The following is a 16,777-nucleotide window of genomic DNA, read 5'->3' as shown; positions in this document are numbered from 1 at the left end:
GATTTTGCTGTGATCTGATAGAGACTCTGGGTTGAGGTCAGTGATAAAGTAGTCTACAGTTCTATTGCCAAGAGATGAGCTATAGGTGTACCTACCATAGGAGTCGCCTCGAAGCCTACCATTAACTATGTGCATACCCAGCGTGTAACAGAGCTATAGGTCTACCTACCATAGGAGTCGCCTCAAAGCCTACCATTAACTATGTGCATACCCAGCGTGTAACAGAGCTATAGGTGTACCTACCATAGGAGTCCCCTCAAAGCCTACCATTAACTATGTGCATACCCAACGTGTAACAGAGCTATAGGTGTACCTACCATAGGAGTCGCCTCGAAGCCTACCATTAACTATGTGCATACCCAGCGTGTAACAGAGCTATAGGTGTACCTACCATAGGAGTCGCCTCGAAGCCTACCATTAACTATGTGCATACCCAGCGTGTAACAGAGCTATAGGTGTACCTACCATAGGAGTCGCCTCGAAGCCTACCATTAACTATGTGCATACCCAGCGTGTAACAGAGCTATAGGTGTACCTACCATAGGAGTCCCCTCGAAGCCTACCATTAACTATGTGCATACCCAACGTGTAACAGAGCTATAGGTGTACCTACCATAGGAGTCCACTCGAAGCCTACCATTAACTATGTGCATACCCAGCGTGTAACAGAGCTATAGGTGTACCTACCATAGGAGTCCACTCGAAGCCTACCATTGACTATGTACATACCCAGCGTGTAATAGAGCTGCAGGAGTTGTGACCCGTTTTTGTTGGTTATGTTGTCATAGTTGTGCCTAGGGGGGCATATGAGGGAGGGAATGCTGTCACCTCCAGGCAGGTGTTTGTCCCCCTGTGTGCTGAGGGTGTCAGGTTCTTGTCCGGTTTTGGCATTTAGGTCGTAACAGACTAGTACATGTCCCTGGGCGTGGAAATGATTGAGTTCCTCCTCCAGGATGGAGAAGCTGTCTTCATTAAAGTATGGGGATTCTAGTGGGGCGATATAAATAGCACACAGGAGGACATTTTTCTCTGTTGAGATCGTTTCCTTTTTAATTTCTAACCAAATGTTAAATGTTCCTGTTTTGCTTAATTTAATGGTGTGAGTTGGGTCTGCTCTATACCAAGTTAGCATACCCCCTGAGTCCCTTCCCTGTTTCACTCCTGGTAGTTTGGTGGATGGGACTACCATCTCTCTGTAACCTAGAGGGCAACCAGTGAGTCCATCTCTTCTATACCATGTTTCTTGTAGGATGACAATGTATCTATTTCTGATTTCTCCTCTTTACCATGTTTCTTGTAGGATGACAATGTATCTATTTCTGATTTCTCCTCTTTACCATGTTTCTTGTAGGATGACAATGTCTGTATTTCTGATTTATTTGATGAAGTCCAGGTTCCTGCTCTTTAGGCCAAAGGCAGATGACCTCAGGCCTTGGATATTCTAGGATGAGATAGTGAAGGCTTTGTGTTCCATAAAGTGTCCAATGTTGTTGGCCGTGTAGTTTGGCCTCAGACCAGTGAGTGTGAGCAGAGAAGGTGAGCGTCTGGTACTTGCCATTAGCTTGGGCTAGTGTAAGAGTGGGGGTGGGGCTTGTTTGCCTGCTCACGGCTTGGGTGTATGTGTGACTTTCATGTTGAGGCCCTCTTAGCGGGAGGGGGTGCACGGGGTGGGCAGGAGGGGCATAGGTCTGATCTGAGGGGGCCTAAATAGGGTGTGGGCATGGTTGACCTGGGGGGTGTTGATTGGTTGGGGTGGGGGTTTGGGGATGTGGCTGGTGGTGCTGTGGTCCTCTTGGCGTGGGTCCTCTGTGTAGGACTGGGGGGAGATGTCCCGCAGGTCTGGGTGGGGTGTCTGTTGATGTGTTTCTCTCATTTTCTTTCCTTGAACATGCTGTAACATTACTGTCTTCTCTTTCCTTCTGATCTCTTGATAGATATTCGACTTGATGGATGCCAAAGCTCGGCAAGATTGCATCAAAGAAATAGATCTCCTAAAGGTAAAGAACCAGAGAGATGGAGGCCGTCCACACATAGGAAAACAATTGGTCTGTGTGTATGTAGGGCAGAGTGGGGTAAGTTCTACTGTCCCTTGTTTTCGAAGAATCCATACACAAAATGGAGCATGAGACCAAATATTTAGGAAGAGGTCATCGATTCATGAAATCTGTGGAGGAAGAAACCACATGGAAAAATGCTTGAAAGTGTGTAGAGTGGTACTCAGTAATGTGTTGTATTGGATTTGTCCCAAACATAACACTGTGATTATTATTATTTGACCCTGCTGGTCATCTATGAACGTTTGAACATCTTGGCCATGTTCTGTTATAATCTCCACCCCGCACAGCCAGAAGAGGACTGGCCACCCCTCACAGCCTGGTTCCTCTCTAGGTTTCTTCCTAGGTTTTTGCCTTTCTAGGGAGTTTTTCCTAGCCACCGTGCTTCTACATCTGCATTGCTTGCTGTTTGGGGTTTTAGGTTGGGTTTCTATACAGCACTTTGTGACATCGGCTGATGTAAAACGGGCTTTATAAATACATTTGATTGATTGATTGACTTTGTATTCAGGACCAAATGTTAATTGCTTTGCCACATTTTTTGCAGTATTACTTTAATGCTTTGTTGCAAACAGGATGCATGTTTTGGAATATTTGTGTTCTGTACAGACTTCTTTTCACTCTAATTTAGGTTGGTATTGTGGAGTAACTACAATGTTGTTGATCCATCCTTGGTTTTCTCCTATCACATCCATTCAACTCTGTAACTGTTTTAAAGTCCCCATTGGCCTCATGGTGAAATTCCTGAGCCGTTTCCTTCCTCTCCGTGAACTGAGTTAGGAAGGACTCCTGTGTCTCTATGTAGTGACCGGTGTAATTAATAACTTCACCATGCTCAAAGGGAGTTTCAATGTGCCCTTCTTCACGAGGCATTGTAAAACCTCCATGGTCTTTGGTTGATCACTCTGTCTGTAACTCTGTCAATCATTCAGGTTGACTCCCTCCCTCTGTCTGTGTAACTCTGTCAATCATTCAGGTTGACTCCCTCTCTCTGTCTGTAACTCTGTCAATCATTCAGGTTGACTCCCTCCCTCTGTCTGTGTAACTCTGTCAATCATTCAGGTTGACTCCCTCCCTCTGTCTGTGTAACTCTGTCAATCATTCAGGTTGACTCCCTCCCTCTGTCTGTAACTCTGTCAATCATTCAGGTTGACTCCCTCCCTCTGTCTGTGTAACTCTGTCAATCATTCAGGTTGACTCCCTCCCTCTGTCTGTGTAACTCTGTCAATCATTCAGGTTGACTCCCTCCCTCTGTCTGTAACTCTGTCAATCATTCAGGTTGACTCCCTCCCTCTGTCTGTGTAACTCTGTCAATCATTCAGGTTGACTCCTTCCCTCTGTCTGTGTAACTCTGTCAATCATTCAGGTTGACTCCCTCCCTCTGTCTGTGTAACTCTGTCAATCATTCAGGTTGACTCCCTCCCTCTGTCTGTGTAACTCTGTCAATCATTCAGGTTGACTCCCTCCCTCTCTCTGTCTGTAACTCTGTCAATCATTCAGGTTGACTCCCTCCCTCTGTCTGTAACTCTGTCAATCATTCAGGTTGACTCCCTCCCTCTGTCTGTGTAACTCTGTCAATCATTCAGGTTGACTCCCTCCCTCTGTCTGTGTAACTCTGTCAATCATTCAGGTTGACTCCCTCCCTCTGTCTGTGTAACTCTGTCAATCATTCAGGTTGACTCCCTCCCTCTGTCTGTGTAACTCTGTTTATAACACATTACTATCTCCCATACACACCTAGGTGAGGGCTGGATTAGCCTATCAGAGAGGATACTGCTATGTCATGCTTAGCCACATGACCCCTTGCTTTCCCTCCCTTCCTCTCCTCCATTCTAGGGGTCAGGAGGCCGATGCACAAGATATAATAATGAATAATTCATTGGATTTATATATAACGCTTTTCTACTAAAGCGCTTTACATTGTGTGGGAACTCACCTTATCCGCCACCAATGTGCAGCACCCACCTGGGTGATGCACCACAACCATTTTCTGTGTCACAACGCTCACCACACATCAGCTCTCAGGTGTGATACACTATATATACACAGTATGTGGACACCCCTTCAAAATTAGTGGATTCTGCTATTTCAGCCACACCCGTTGCTGACAGGTGTATAAAATCGAGCACACAGCCATGCAATCTCCATAGACAAACATTGGCAGTAGAATAGCCTTACTGAAGAGCTCAGTGACTTTCAACGTGGCACCGTCATATGATGCCACCTTTCCAACAAGTCAGTTTGTCAAATTTCTGCCCTGCTCGAGCTGCCCCAGTCAACTGTAAGTGTTGTTATTGTAGAAACGTCTTGGAGCAACAACGGTTCAGCTGGGAAGTGGTAAACCACACAAGCTCACAGAACGGTACTGCCTCTGGAAGCAACGTCAGCACAGTAACTGTTTGTCGGGAGCTTCATGAAATGGGTTTCCATGGCCGAGCAGCCGCACTCAAGCCTGAGATCACCATGCGCAATGCCACGCATCAGCTGGAGTGGTATAAAGCTTGCCGCCATTGGACTCTGGAGCAGTGGAAACACGAATCACACTTCACCATCTGGCAGTCCGATGGACAAATCTGGGTTTGGCAGATGCCAGGAGAACAATACCTGTCCGAATGCATAGTGCCAACTGTAAAGTTTGGTGGAGGAGGAATAATGGTCTGTGGCTGTTTTTCATGGTTTGGGCTAGGCCCCATTATTCCAGTGAAGGGAAATATTAACGCTACAGCATACAATTACATTCTAGACGATTCTGTACTTCCAACTTTATGGCAACAGTTTGGGGAAGGCCCTTTCCTGTTTCAGCATGACAATGCCCCCGTGCACAAAGCGAGGTCCATACAGAAATGGTTTGTCGAAATCGGAGTGGAAGAACTTGACTGGCCTGCGCTGAGCCCTGACTTCAACCCCATCGAACACCTTTGGGATGAATTGGAACGCCGACTGCGAGCCAGGCCTAATCGCTCCAACATCAGTCCCGACCTCACTAATGCTCTTGTGGCTGAATGCAAGCAAGTCCATGCAGCAATGTTTCAACATCTAGTGGAAAGACTTCCCAGAAGTGTGGAGGCTGTTAAAGCAGCAAAATGGGGACCAACTCCATATCAATGCCCATGATTTTGGAATGAGATGTTTGCCGAGCAGGTGTCCATATACTTTTGGTCATGTAGTGTATATGCCTCGCCCTCTCTGTCCATCGCTCCTCTCTGTCCATCGCTGCTCTCTGTCCATCCCTGCTCTCTGTCCATCCCTGCTCTCTGTCCATCCCTGCTCTCTGTCCATCCCTACTCTCTGTCCATCCCTGCTCTCTGTCCATCCCTGCTCTCTGTCCATCGCTGCTCTCTGTCCATCCCTGCTCTCTGTCCATCCCTCCTCTCTGTCCATCCCTCCTCTCTGTCCATCCATGCGCTCGGTCCATCCCTCCTCTCTGTCCATCCCTCCTCTCTGTCCATCCCTCCTCTCTGTCCATCCCTCCTCTCTGTCCATCCCTCCTCTCTGTCCATCTCTCCTCTCTGTCCATCCCTCCTCTCTGTCCATCCCTCCTCTCTGTCCATCCATGCGCTCGGTCCATCCCTCCTCTCTGTCCATCCCTCCTCTCTGTCCATCTCTCCTCTCTGTCCATCCCTCCTCTCTGTCCATCTCTCCTCTCTGTCCATCTCTCCTCTCTGTCCATCCCTCCTCTCTGTCCATCCCTCCTCTCTGTCCATCTCTCCTCTCTGTCCATCTCTCCTCTCTGTCCATCTCTCCTCTCTGTCCATCTCTCCTCTCTGTCCATCTCTCCTCTCTGTCCATCTCTCCTCTCTGTCCATCCCTCCTCTCTGTCCATCTCTCCTCTCTGTCCATCTCTCCTCTCTGTCCATCCCTCCTCTCTGTCCATCTCTCCTCTCTGTCCATCCCTCCTCTCTGTCCATCCCTCCTCTCTGTCCATCCCTCCTCTCTGTCCATCCATGCGCTCGGTCCATCCCTCCTCTCTGTCCATCCCTCCTCTCTGTCCATCCCTCCTCTCTGTCCATCTCTCCTCTCTGTCCATCCCTCCTCTCTGTCCATCTCTCCTCTCTGTCCATCCCTCCTCTCTGTCCATCCCTCCTCTCTGTCCATCCCTCCTCTCTGTCCATCTCTCCTCTCTGTCCATCCCTCCTCTCTGTCCATCTCTCCTCTCTGTCCATCTCTCCTCTCTGTCCATCTCTCCTCTCTGTCCATCCCTCCTCTCTGTCCATCTCTCCTCTCTGTCCATCCCTCCTCTCTGTCCATCCCTCCTCTCTGTCCATCTCTCCTCTCTGTCCATCTCTCCTCTCTGTCCATCTCTCCTCTCTGTCCATCCCTCCTCTCTGTCCATCTCTCCTCTCTGTCCATCTCTCCTCTCTGTCCATCCCTCCTCTCTGTCCATCCCTCCTCTCTGTCCATCTCTCCTCTCTGTCCATCCCTCCTCTCTGTCCATCCCTCCTCTCTGTCCATCTCTCCTCTCTGTCCATCTCTCCTCTCTGTCCATCTCTCCTCTCTGTCCATCTCTCCTCTCTGTCCATCTCTCCTCTCTGTCCATCCCTCCTCTCTGTCCATCTCTCCTCTCTGTCCATCCCTCCTCTCTGTCCATCCCTCCTCTCTGTCCATCCCTCCTCTCTGTCCATCCCTCCTCTCTGTCCATCCCTCCTCTCTGTCCATCCCTCCTCTCTGTCCATCCCTCCTCTCTGTCCATCTCTCCTCTCTGTCCATCTCTCCTCTCTGTCCATCCCTCCTCTCTGTCCATCTCTCCTCTCTGTCCATCTCTCCTCTCTGTCCATCTCTCCTCTCTGTCCATCTCTCCTCTCTGTCCATCCTTCCAGAGTGTGCATGTTTTCTCTGCTCTTTCTCTTCTGTGTGAGTTCTAATGGTTGTGGTGGTTAGTTCCACCAGTCTAGCTGTGTGTGTGTGTGTGTGTGTGTGTGTGTGTGTGTGTGTGTGTGTGTGTGTGTGTGTGTGTGTGTGTGTGTGTGTGTGTGTGTGTGTGTGTGTGTGTGTGTGTGTGTGTGTGTGTGTGTGTGTGTGTGTGTGTGTGTGTGTGTCTGGCTGGCTGGCTGGCTGGCTGGGCGGGCTAACAAGGACAGATTCGGAACGAGGGTTTTCAGCCTTCCTTCCCTCCATCTATCCATCGTTCTACCCCAGTAGACAGGACAACAAGACACACAGCCAAGTCATAGTAATGAGATGGCATGGACCTGACACACACACACACAGTCCTTTGTCTGTCTGTCTGTGTGTATATGCTGTGGAATGATTAATATTGTAAAGTGTATACAACAGGATATTGGCACTCTTATACTCTGTGTTCTAGTTGACATCTATCCAGTCCTCACATGAGCTCCAGGAGATGAGATGAAGTATATCCTCAGTCCACTCCCAGTGTCCAGCTCAGATTACATGACTCCGGTGTCCAGCTCAGATTACATGACTCCAGTGTCTAGCTCAGATTACATGACTCCGGTGTCCAGCTCAGATTACATGACTCCGGTGTCCAGCTCAGATTACATGACTCCGGTGTCCAGCTCAGATTACATGACTCCAGTGTCCAGCTCAGATTACATGACTCCAGTGTCTAGCTCAGATTACATGACTCCGGTGTCCAGCTCAGATTACATGACTCCAGTGTCCAGCTCAGATTACATGACTCCAGTGTCCAGCTCAGATTACATGACTCCGGTGTCCAGCTCAGATTACATGACTCCGGTGTCCAGCTCAGATTACATGACTCCGGTGTCCAGCTCAGATTACATGACTCCGGTGTCCAGCTCAGATTACATGACTCCGGTGTCCAGCTCAGATTACATGACTCCGGTGTCCAGCTCAGATTACATGACTCCGGTGTCCAGCTCAGATTACATGACTCCGGTGTCCAGCTCAGATTACATGACTCCGGTGTCCAGCTCAGATTACATGACTCCGGTGTCCAGCTCAGATTACATGACTCCGGTGTCCAGCTCAGATTACATGACTCCGGTGTCCAGCTCAGATTACATGACTCCGGTGTCCAGCTCAGATTACATGACTCCGGTGTCCAGCTCAGATTACATGACTCCGGTGTCCAGCTCAGATTACATGACTCCGGTGTCCAGCTCAGATTACATGACTCCGGTGTCCAGCTCAGATTACATGACTCCGGTGTCCAGCTCAGATTACATGACTCCGGTGTCCAGCTCAGATTACATGACTCCGGTGTCCAGCTCAGATTACATGACTCCGGTGTCCAGCTCAGATTACATGACTCCGGTGTCCAGCTCAGATTACATGACTCCGGTGTCCAGCTCAGATTACATGACTCCGGTGTCCAGCTCAGATTACATGACTCCGGTGTCCAGCTCAGATTACATGACTCCGGTGTCCAGCTCAGATTACATGACTCCGGTGTCCAGCTCAGATTACATGACTCCAGTATCCAGCTCAGATTACATGACTCCAGTATCCAGCTCAGATTAAATTACTCCAGTGTGTCGACAGAAGCCTGGACCTGCCTGCATACTCCCCATAGCTGACCAGGTCTGGACCTGCCTGCACACCCCCCATAGCTGACCAGGTCTGGACCTGCCTCTGTCACACAGCAGGACAAAGCCTTCTCACACAGCTCTGTCACACAGCTCTGTCACACAGCAGGACAAAGCCTCCTCACACAGCTCTGTCACACAGCAGGACAAAGCCTTCTCATACAGCTCTGTCACACAGCAGGACAAAGCCTTCTCATACAGCTCTGTCACACAGCAGGACAAAGCCTTTTCACACAGCTCTGTCACACAGCTCTGTCACACAGCTCTGTCACACAGCAGGACAAAGCCTCCTCACACAGCTCTGTCACACAGCAGGACAAAGCCTTCTCATACAGCTCTGTCACACAGCAGGACAAAGCCTTCTCACACAGCTCTGTCACACAGCAGGACAAAGCCTCCTCACACAGCTCTGTCACACAGCAGGACAAAGCCTTCTCATACAGCTCTGTCACACAGCAGGACAAAGCCTTCTCACACAGCTCTGTCACACAGCAGGACAAAGCCTTTTCACACAGCTCTGTCACACAGCAGGACAAAGCCTTCTCATACAGCTCTGTCACACAGCAGGACAAAGCCTTTTCACACAGCTCTGTCACACAGCTCTGTCACACAGCAGGACAAAGCCTCCTCACACAGCTCTGTCACACAGCAGGACAAAGCCTTATCACACAGCTCTGTCACACAGCTCTGTCACACAGCAGGACAAAGCCTCCTCACACAGCTCTGTCACACAGCAGGACAAAGCCTTCTCATACAGCTACAGCGTTTCTGCACCGGCTTTGCCAGCCAAAATGAACTACGTGATGTATTACAGAAGCAGCTGATAATGGTTACTGTAAAAGATTTTAGCACTTTAACATACTCCTTGTCTCCTTGTTTTGGTGTATTATATCTGTGTTAGAACGGGTCATTGATTGGGACAGAAGATTTCAGCTCTCCAGACCCTGGGAGTCACATTAATAGTTAAACAGTTATTGATACCTCATCAAATCAATTCAATTTAAGGGTTTTATTGTCATGGAAAACATGTTTACATTGCCAAAGCAAGTGAATTGGATAATAAACAAAAGGGAAATAAACAATCTCTCTCTCTCTCTCTCGCTCTCTCTCCCCCCTCTCTTTCACTCTCGCTTCCTTTCTCACCCCCTCCCTCCCTTTCTCTCTCTCTCGTACAGCAACTTAACCACCCCAACGTGATCAAGTACCATGCATCATTTATTGAGGAGAACGAGCTGAACATTGTGTTAGAGCTGGCTGATGCTGGCGACCTCTCCCGGATGATCAAGGTAAGAGATCTGGTGGTCCCACACAGGTCAGCCTTCCTCACTGTGATCTACTAGCCCATCCTGGTGATCTACTAGCCCAACCTGGTGTTCTACTAGCCCATCCTGGTGATCTACTAGCCCACCCTGGTGATCTACTAGCCCAACCTGGTGTTCTACTAGCCCATCCTGGTGATCTACTAGCCCATCCTGGTGATCTACTAGCCCAACCTGGTGTTCTACTAGCCCATCCTGGTGATCTACTAGCCCATCCTGGTGATCTGCTAGCCCGTAATTTGTAATATATGCCATTTAGCAGACACTTTTATCCAAAGCTACTTACAGTAATGCGTGCATACATTCTATGCACGGCTGGTCCCGGGAATCGAACCCACTATCGTAGTGTTGCAGCTGACATGCTCTACCAACTGAGCTCCAGAGAACCACACGATGTAGCGGTGTGACCTCTTGTGTTGAGCCACTGGTTGGTCATCGTCTCTGGCGATGATCATCAATGGTGATGCACTATGGGGATCCTCCCTGGTGATCTACTAGCCCATCCTGGTGATCCACTATGGGGATCCGCCCTGGTGATCTACTAGCCCATCCTGGTGATCCACTATGGGGATCCGCCCTGGTGATCTACTAGCCCATCCTGGTGATCCACTATGGGGATCCGCCCTGGTGATCTACTAGCCCATCCTGGTGATCCACTATGGGGATCCGCCCTGGTGATCTACTAGCCCATCCTGGTGATCCACTATGGGGATCCGCCCTGGTGATCTACTAGCCCATCCTGGTGATCCACTATGGGGATCCGCCCTGGTGATCTAATTATGTTTGTTGCATTAACTTGTCAAATATGTTTGAACTATCAGAGCTGAAATCTCCCATATATACTCTGCACCACAGTATTCACAGCATGCCAGTGTAAAATGAGTGGTATGTCTGTAAAACCCTGGGCAGAGCAGCTTCCTCCATGGTGTATCTGTCTGAGCAGCTCAACAAGCCTTCAGCACTCATCTACTGGCAGCACAATGTCCAACCAACGCTGTGCCCACTGCAAACGACCAACGCTGTCTCACACTGCAAACGACCAACGCTGTCTCACACTGCAAACGACCAACGCTGTCTCACACTGCAAACGACCAACGCTGTCGCCCACTGCAAACGACCAACGCTGTCTCACACTGCAAACGACCAACGCTGTCTCACACTGCAAACGACCAACGCTGTCTCACACTGCAAACGACCAACGCTGTCTCACACTGCAAACGACCAACGCTGTCGCCCACTGCAAACGACCAACGCTGTCGCCCACTGCAAACGACCAACGCTGTCGCCCACTGCAAACGACCAACGCTGTCGCCCACTGCAAACGACCAACGCTGTCTCCCACTGCAAACGACCAACGCTGTCTCCCACTGCAAACGACCAACGCTGTCGCCCACTGCAAACGACCAACGCTGTCGCCCACTGCAAACGACCAACGCTGTCGCCCACTGCAAACGACCAACGCTGTCGCCCACTGCAAACGACCAACGCTGTCGCCCACCGCAAACGACCAACGCTGTCGCCCACTGCAAACGACCAACGCTGTCGCCCACTGCAAACGACCAACGCTGTCGCCCACTGCAAACGACCAACGCTGTCGCCCACCGCAAACGACCAACGCTGTCTCACACTGCAAACGACCAACGCTGTCGCCCACTGCAAACGACCAACGCTGTCGCCCACTGCAAACGACCAACGCTGTCGCCCACCGCAAACGACCAACGCTGTCGCCCACTGCAAACGACCAACGCTGTCTCACACTGCAAACGACCAACGCTGTCGCCCACTGCAAACGACCAACGCTGTCGCCCACTGCAAACGACCAACGCTGTCGCCCACTGCAAACGACCAACGCTGTCGCCCACTGCAAACGACCAACGCTGTCTCACACTGCAAACGACCAACGCTGTCGCCCACTGCAAACGACCAACGCTGTCGCCCACTGCAAACGACCAACGCTGTCGCCCACTGCAAACGACCAACGCTGTCGCCCACTGCAAACGACCAACGCTGTCGCCCACTGCAAACGACCAACGCTGTCGCCCACTGCAAACGACCAACGCTGTCGCCCACTGCAAACGACCAACGCTGTCGCCCACTGCAAACGACCAACGCTGTCGCCCACTGCAAACGACCAACGCTGTCGCCCACTGCAAACGACCAACGCTGTCGCCCACTGCAAACGACCAACGCTGTCGCCCACTGCAAACGACCAACGCTGTCGCCCACTGCAAACGACCAACGCTGTCTCACACTGCAAACGACCTCCCTGACCATCTTAGCATTCAAATCAAATCAAATGGCCCTTGATTTGCATGTACTTCCATAATATTGCGTGAGCAGTGTTTGTTGTGTGAAGACATGGAGGTCTTTGTGCTGCTCTACCATTGACATCAAACACTCTTCTGATCTGATAGGATATGCTAATGACAGGGCAAGGAGAAAAATGGCTCACCATGCTGCCTCTGTTTGGCTGTGGGCCAAGGTCTCTCTATCTCTCTCTCACACACACACACACACACACACACACACACACACACACACACGGCTAGACAGACATACTGTACCTGGACGGACGTACACACACACACGGATACACACGCATACACACAGGGCTGACACAATGACTGTAATCGACAGTTATAGATGAAGATCATCATGGACCCGCTGGTTCTCGACGGTCCCCTCGTCATTCTGACTGCACCACTCTAACAGTGTAATTAATATGCTGGTCCTCGACGGACCCCTCGTCATTCTGACTGCACCACTCTAACAGTGTAATTAATATGCTGGTTCTCGACGGTCCCCTCGTCATTCTGACTGCACCACTCTAACAGTGTAATTAATATGCTGGTTCTCGACGGTCCCCTCGTCATTCTGACTGCACCACTCTAACAGTGTAATTAATATGCTGGTCCTCGACGGACCCCTCGTCATTCTGACTGCACCACTCTAACAGTGTAATTAATATGCTGGTTCTCGACGGTCCCCTCGTCATTCTGACTGCACCACTCTAACAGTGTAATTAATATGCTGGTCCTCGACGGTCCCCTCGTCATTCTGACTGCACCACTCTAACAGTGTAATTAATATGCTGGTCCTCGACGGACCCCTCGTCATTCTGACTGCACCACTCTAACAGTGTAATTAATATGCTGGTCCTCGACGGACCCCTCGTCATTCTGACTGCACCACTCTAACAGTGTAATTAATATGCTGGTCCTCGACGGACCCCTCGTCATTCTGACTGCACCACTCTAACAGTGTAATTAATATGCTGGTCCTCGACGGACCCCTCGTCATTCTGACTGCACCACTCTAACAGTGTAATTAATATGCTGGTCCTCGACGGACCCCTCGTCATTCTGACTGCACCACTCTAACAGTGTAATTAATATGCTGGTCCTCGACGGACCCCTCGTCATTCTGACTGCACCACTCTAACAGTGTAATTAATATGTTGGTCCTCGACGGACCCCTCGTCATTCTGACTGCACCACTCTAACAGTGTAATTAATATGCTGGTCCTCGACGGTCCCCTCGTCATTCTGACTGCACCACTCTAACAGTGTAATTAATATGCTGGTCCTCGACGGTCCCCTCGTCATTCTGACTGCACCACTCTAACAGTGTAATTAATATGCTGGTTCTCGACGGTCCCCCTCGTCATTCTGACTGCACCACTCTAACAGTGTAATTAATATGCTGGTCCTCGACGGTCCCCTCGTCATTCTGACTGCACCACTCTAACAGTGTAATTAATATGCTGGTTCTCGACGGTCCCCTCGTCGTTCTCGACGGTCCCCTCGTCATTCTGACTGCACCACTCTAACAGTGTAATTAATATGCTGGTTCTCGACGGTCCCCTCGTCATTCTGACTGCACCACTCTAACAGTGTAATTAATATGCTGGTTCTCGACGGTCCCCTCGTCATTCTGACTGCACCACTCTAACAGTGTAATTAATATGCTGGTCCTCGACGGTCCCCTCGTCATTCTGACTGCACCACTCTAACAGTGTAATTAATATGCTGGTCCTCGACGGTCCCCTCGTCATTCTGACTGCACCACTCTAACAGTGTAATTAATATGCTGGTTCTCGACGGTCCCCTCGTCATTCTGACTGCACCACTCTAACAGTGTAATTAATATGCTGGTCCTCGACGGTCCCCTCGTCATTCTGACTGCACCACTCTAACAGTGTAATTAATATGCTGGTCCTCGACGGTCCCCTCGTCATTCTGACTGCACCACTCTAAAAGTGTAATTAATATGCTGGTCCTCGACGGTCCCCTCGTCATTCTGACTGCACCACTCTAACAGTGTAATTAATACATTTCATATATGCTATCGCAAAAAAAAATAATTTGCAGCGTTCAATCCATTTTATTTATGGAGTGCCTTTGTTACGACCATGAAACAGAAAGCATATGTGTTGGAACACGGTAACAGCTTCTTTTAATAACAACAAAAAGAAATACCCCAACCATCAAAATGCCAGGTCAAATGATGAAAACATCAGTAGCCTAAACATCCTCATAAGTGCCAAGTAGCCTTGATAAATAGTGACACTCAGTACAAAAGCAATAATGAAGTTATTAGTCCATTATTGTCCGCTGCTGCTTGTCTGAGTCTTCACCAATGGCATCAGTTGGATTTCATTTAGCTGGTGACCCTTGTCCTAACAGTTGACACAATTTTCCTAACATTCACTTGTTTGACACATCTTTGACATACCTCTGTTTGGTTGTTATGCGTAATAGTCTCAGGTTTTCTCTTTGTGTCCTCGTTTTGTCATTTTTCATGGAGTTCAACGGCTGTGCAGATGCCTTATTTTTCACAGAGGGAGGGAGCTCCCATCTGAATTTGTTCATGGTGTAGGCCAGACTTGTTTTCTTTGCAAGCAACTTGTTCGCCAATGACAGTGAAGTGAAGAAATGGCCCACGGTGACATTTGTCCCCTGGCCAATGTGAGGTTCCACAAAGCTTCATCACCACATTCTCCCACACTCGCTCACCTGCTGCCCCGATGTGGATATTTTTAAATGTTGTATTTTTTTCCCAGATATTGAAAGACATTCAGCATGTTCAATTCCATACCCTCTCACTGTGTAGTCTACCTACTACTCCAAGTCGGCCAGAGTAGACTGATAAGACTGCTTTGATTGGCTGGACTGATAGAGGATACGTACCATTTAGAATTAGGATGGATTAACACAATAGAGTGGCCTGCTCTGTTCTTCATTCACAATGGCTGATTAAATAATGATATATTGTTTGCTTCCCCTCGCTCATCAACTCCCCCATTCTCTCCCTTTCTCCCCATCATGCTTCTTTTATTTCATCTGTTGTTATATGTGTGAAATGAGTTTCATTATATAGTTCGGTTCAGTTTCGAGGAAATGTTCAGGGCGATTATCAGCTGGGCACTGCACTTTCAACTGTCGGGAGAAGGAGTGGAGCAGGCCCTACTGTTAGGAGAAGGAGTGGAGCAGGCCCTACTGTTAGGAGAAGGAGTGGAGCAGGCCCTACTGTTGGGAGAAGGAGTGGAGCAGGCCCTACTGTTGGGAGAAGGAGTGGAGCAGGCCATACTGTTGGGAGAAGGAGTGGAGCAGGCCATACTGTTAGGAGAAGGAGTGGAGCAGGCCCTACTGTTGGGAGAAGGAGTGGAGCAGGCCCTACTGTTGGGAGAAGGAGTGGAGCAGGCCCTACTGTTGGGAGAAGGAGTGGAGCGGGCCCTACTGTCGGGAGAAGGAGTGGAGCGGGCCCTACTGTCGGGAGGAGGAGCGGAGCGGGCCCTACTGTCGGGAGGAGGAGCGGAGCGGGCCCTGCTGTCGGGAGGAGGAGCGGAGCGGGCTTGCTGTCGGGAGGAGGAGCGGAGCGGGCCCTGCTGTCGGGAGGAGGAGCGGAGCGGGCCCTGCTGTCGGGAGGAGCGGGCCCTGCTGTCGGGAGGAGGAGGGGAAATGAGGGGAAACAATTTTTCAAAAATGACATGCCCTCCTAAAACTGGTTCTAACACTGACAGTGTATATTAAAGACTTATTTAGGAAATGTTATGGACGGAGGGGGGCATGACTTAAAAAATTGCAGAGTAAAAAAATGTTAAATAAAATGAGCAGTCAAATGACTGCTTTAGCGGTTCTAGTCTTAATAAATATACTAAATAATTGTGGAACGAGCAGCTGACTGAAGACCCGACGGCCGGGCATTTGTGTGGTTGAGTTGGTTTCTGCGGAAACGTGGACTCTTAACAATGTGATCAAACTCACTCGCTCTCTACACTTATGTTTGCTATTGTTTGCCAATCAGTATCCCAACAAGCACAGCGACAAAGCTAGCTAGCCAGTTTTTCCCGATTTGGCTATTGTGACACCCCAGCTTATAATTCACATAAAGTTGAACTTTCATCAACTTTGTCCCATCACAGGTTCACATCACTAACCATCTCATCGTATCATCATTAGCACTTTGGGTTTTTGAAAAGCGCATTGCAAATAAAATGTAATATTATTATTTTCTTCTCACGTCGTCTCCTACAAACTGTTGAAAACGACTAGGACTGTTTGAAAACGACTAGGACTGTTGAAAACGACTAGGACTGTTTGAAAACGACTAGGACTGTTTGAAAACGACTAGGACTGTTGAAAACGACTAGGACTGTTTGAAAACGACTAGGACTGTTTGAAAACGACTAGGACTGTTTGAAAACGACTAGGACTGTTTGAAAACGACTAGGACTGTTTGAAAACGACTAGGACTGTTTGAAAACGACTAGGACTGTTTGAAAACGACTAGGACTGTTTGAAAACGACTAGGACTGTTTGAAAACGACTAGGACCGTTGATTTCCCGGTAGTCTTGTGGCACTGTGACTGTTTCTGTGACATCTGGGAGAGAAT

The 16,777-nt window shown here is 49.3% G+C and overlaps 1 protein-coding gene across 3 annotated transcripts in view; it reads left to right on the top strand.

Moving 5' to 3' along the window:
• LOC106560547 (serine/threonine-protein kinase Nek7) overlaps positions 1–16,777 on the top strand; it is a 133,854-nt gene that overhangs the window by 76,024 nt on the left and 41,053 nt on the right. For all 3 annotated transcript variants that reach the window (XM_045687893.1, XM_045687892.1, XM_045687894.1), the window contains 2 exons: positions 1,935–1,997; positions 9,739–9,849. In XM_045687893.1, the coding sequence (XP_045543849.1) occupies positions 1,935–1,997; positions 9,739–9,849 (174 nt within the window). The remainder of the gene's footprint in view (positions 1–1,934; positions 1,998–9,738; positions 9,850–16,777) is intronic.

Source organism: Salmo salar, chromosome ssa10 (genome assembly GCF_905237065.1).
Source record: "Salmo salar chromosome ssa10, Ssal_v3.1, whole genome shotgun sequence".
Classification (NCBI taxonomy): domain Eukaryota; kingdom Metazoa; phylum Chordata; class Actinopteri; order Salmoniformes; family Salmonidae; genus Salmo; species Salmo salar.
Note: the sequence above shows the minus strand (reverse complement) of the source record. Positions and strands in the feature narration are given on the sequence as shown.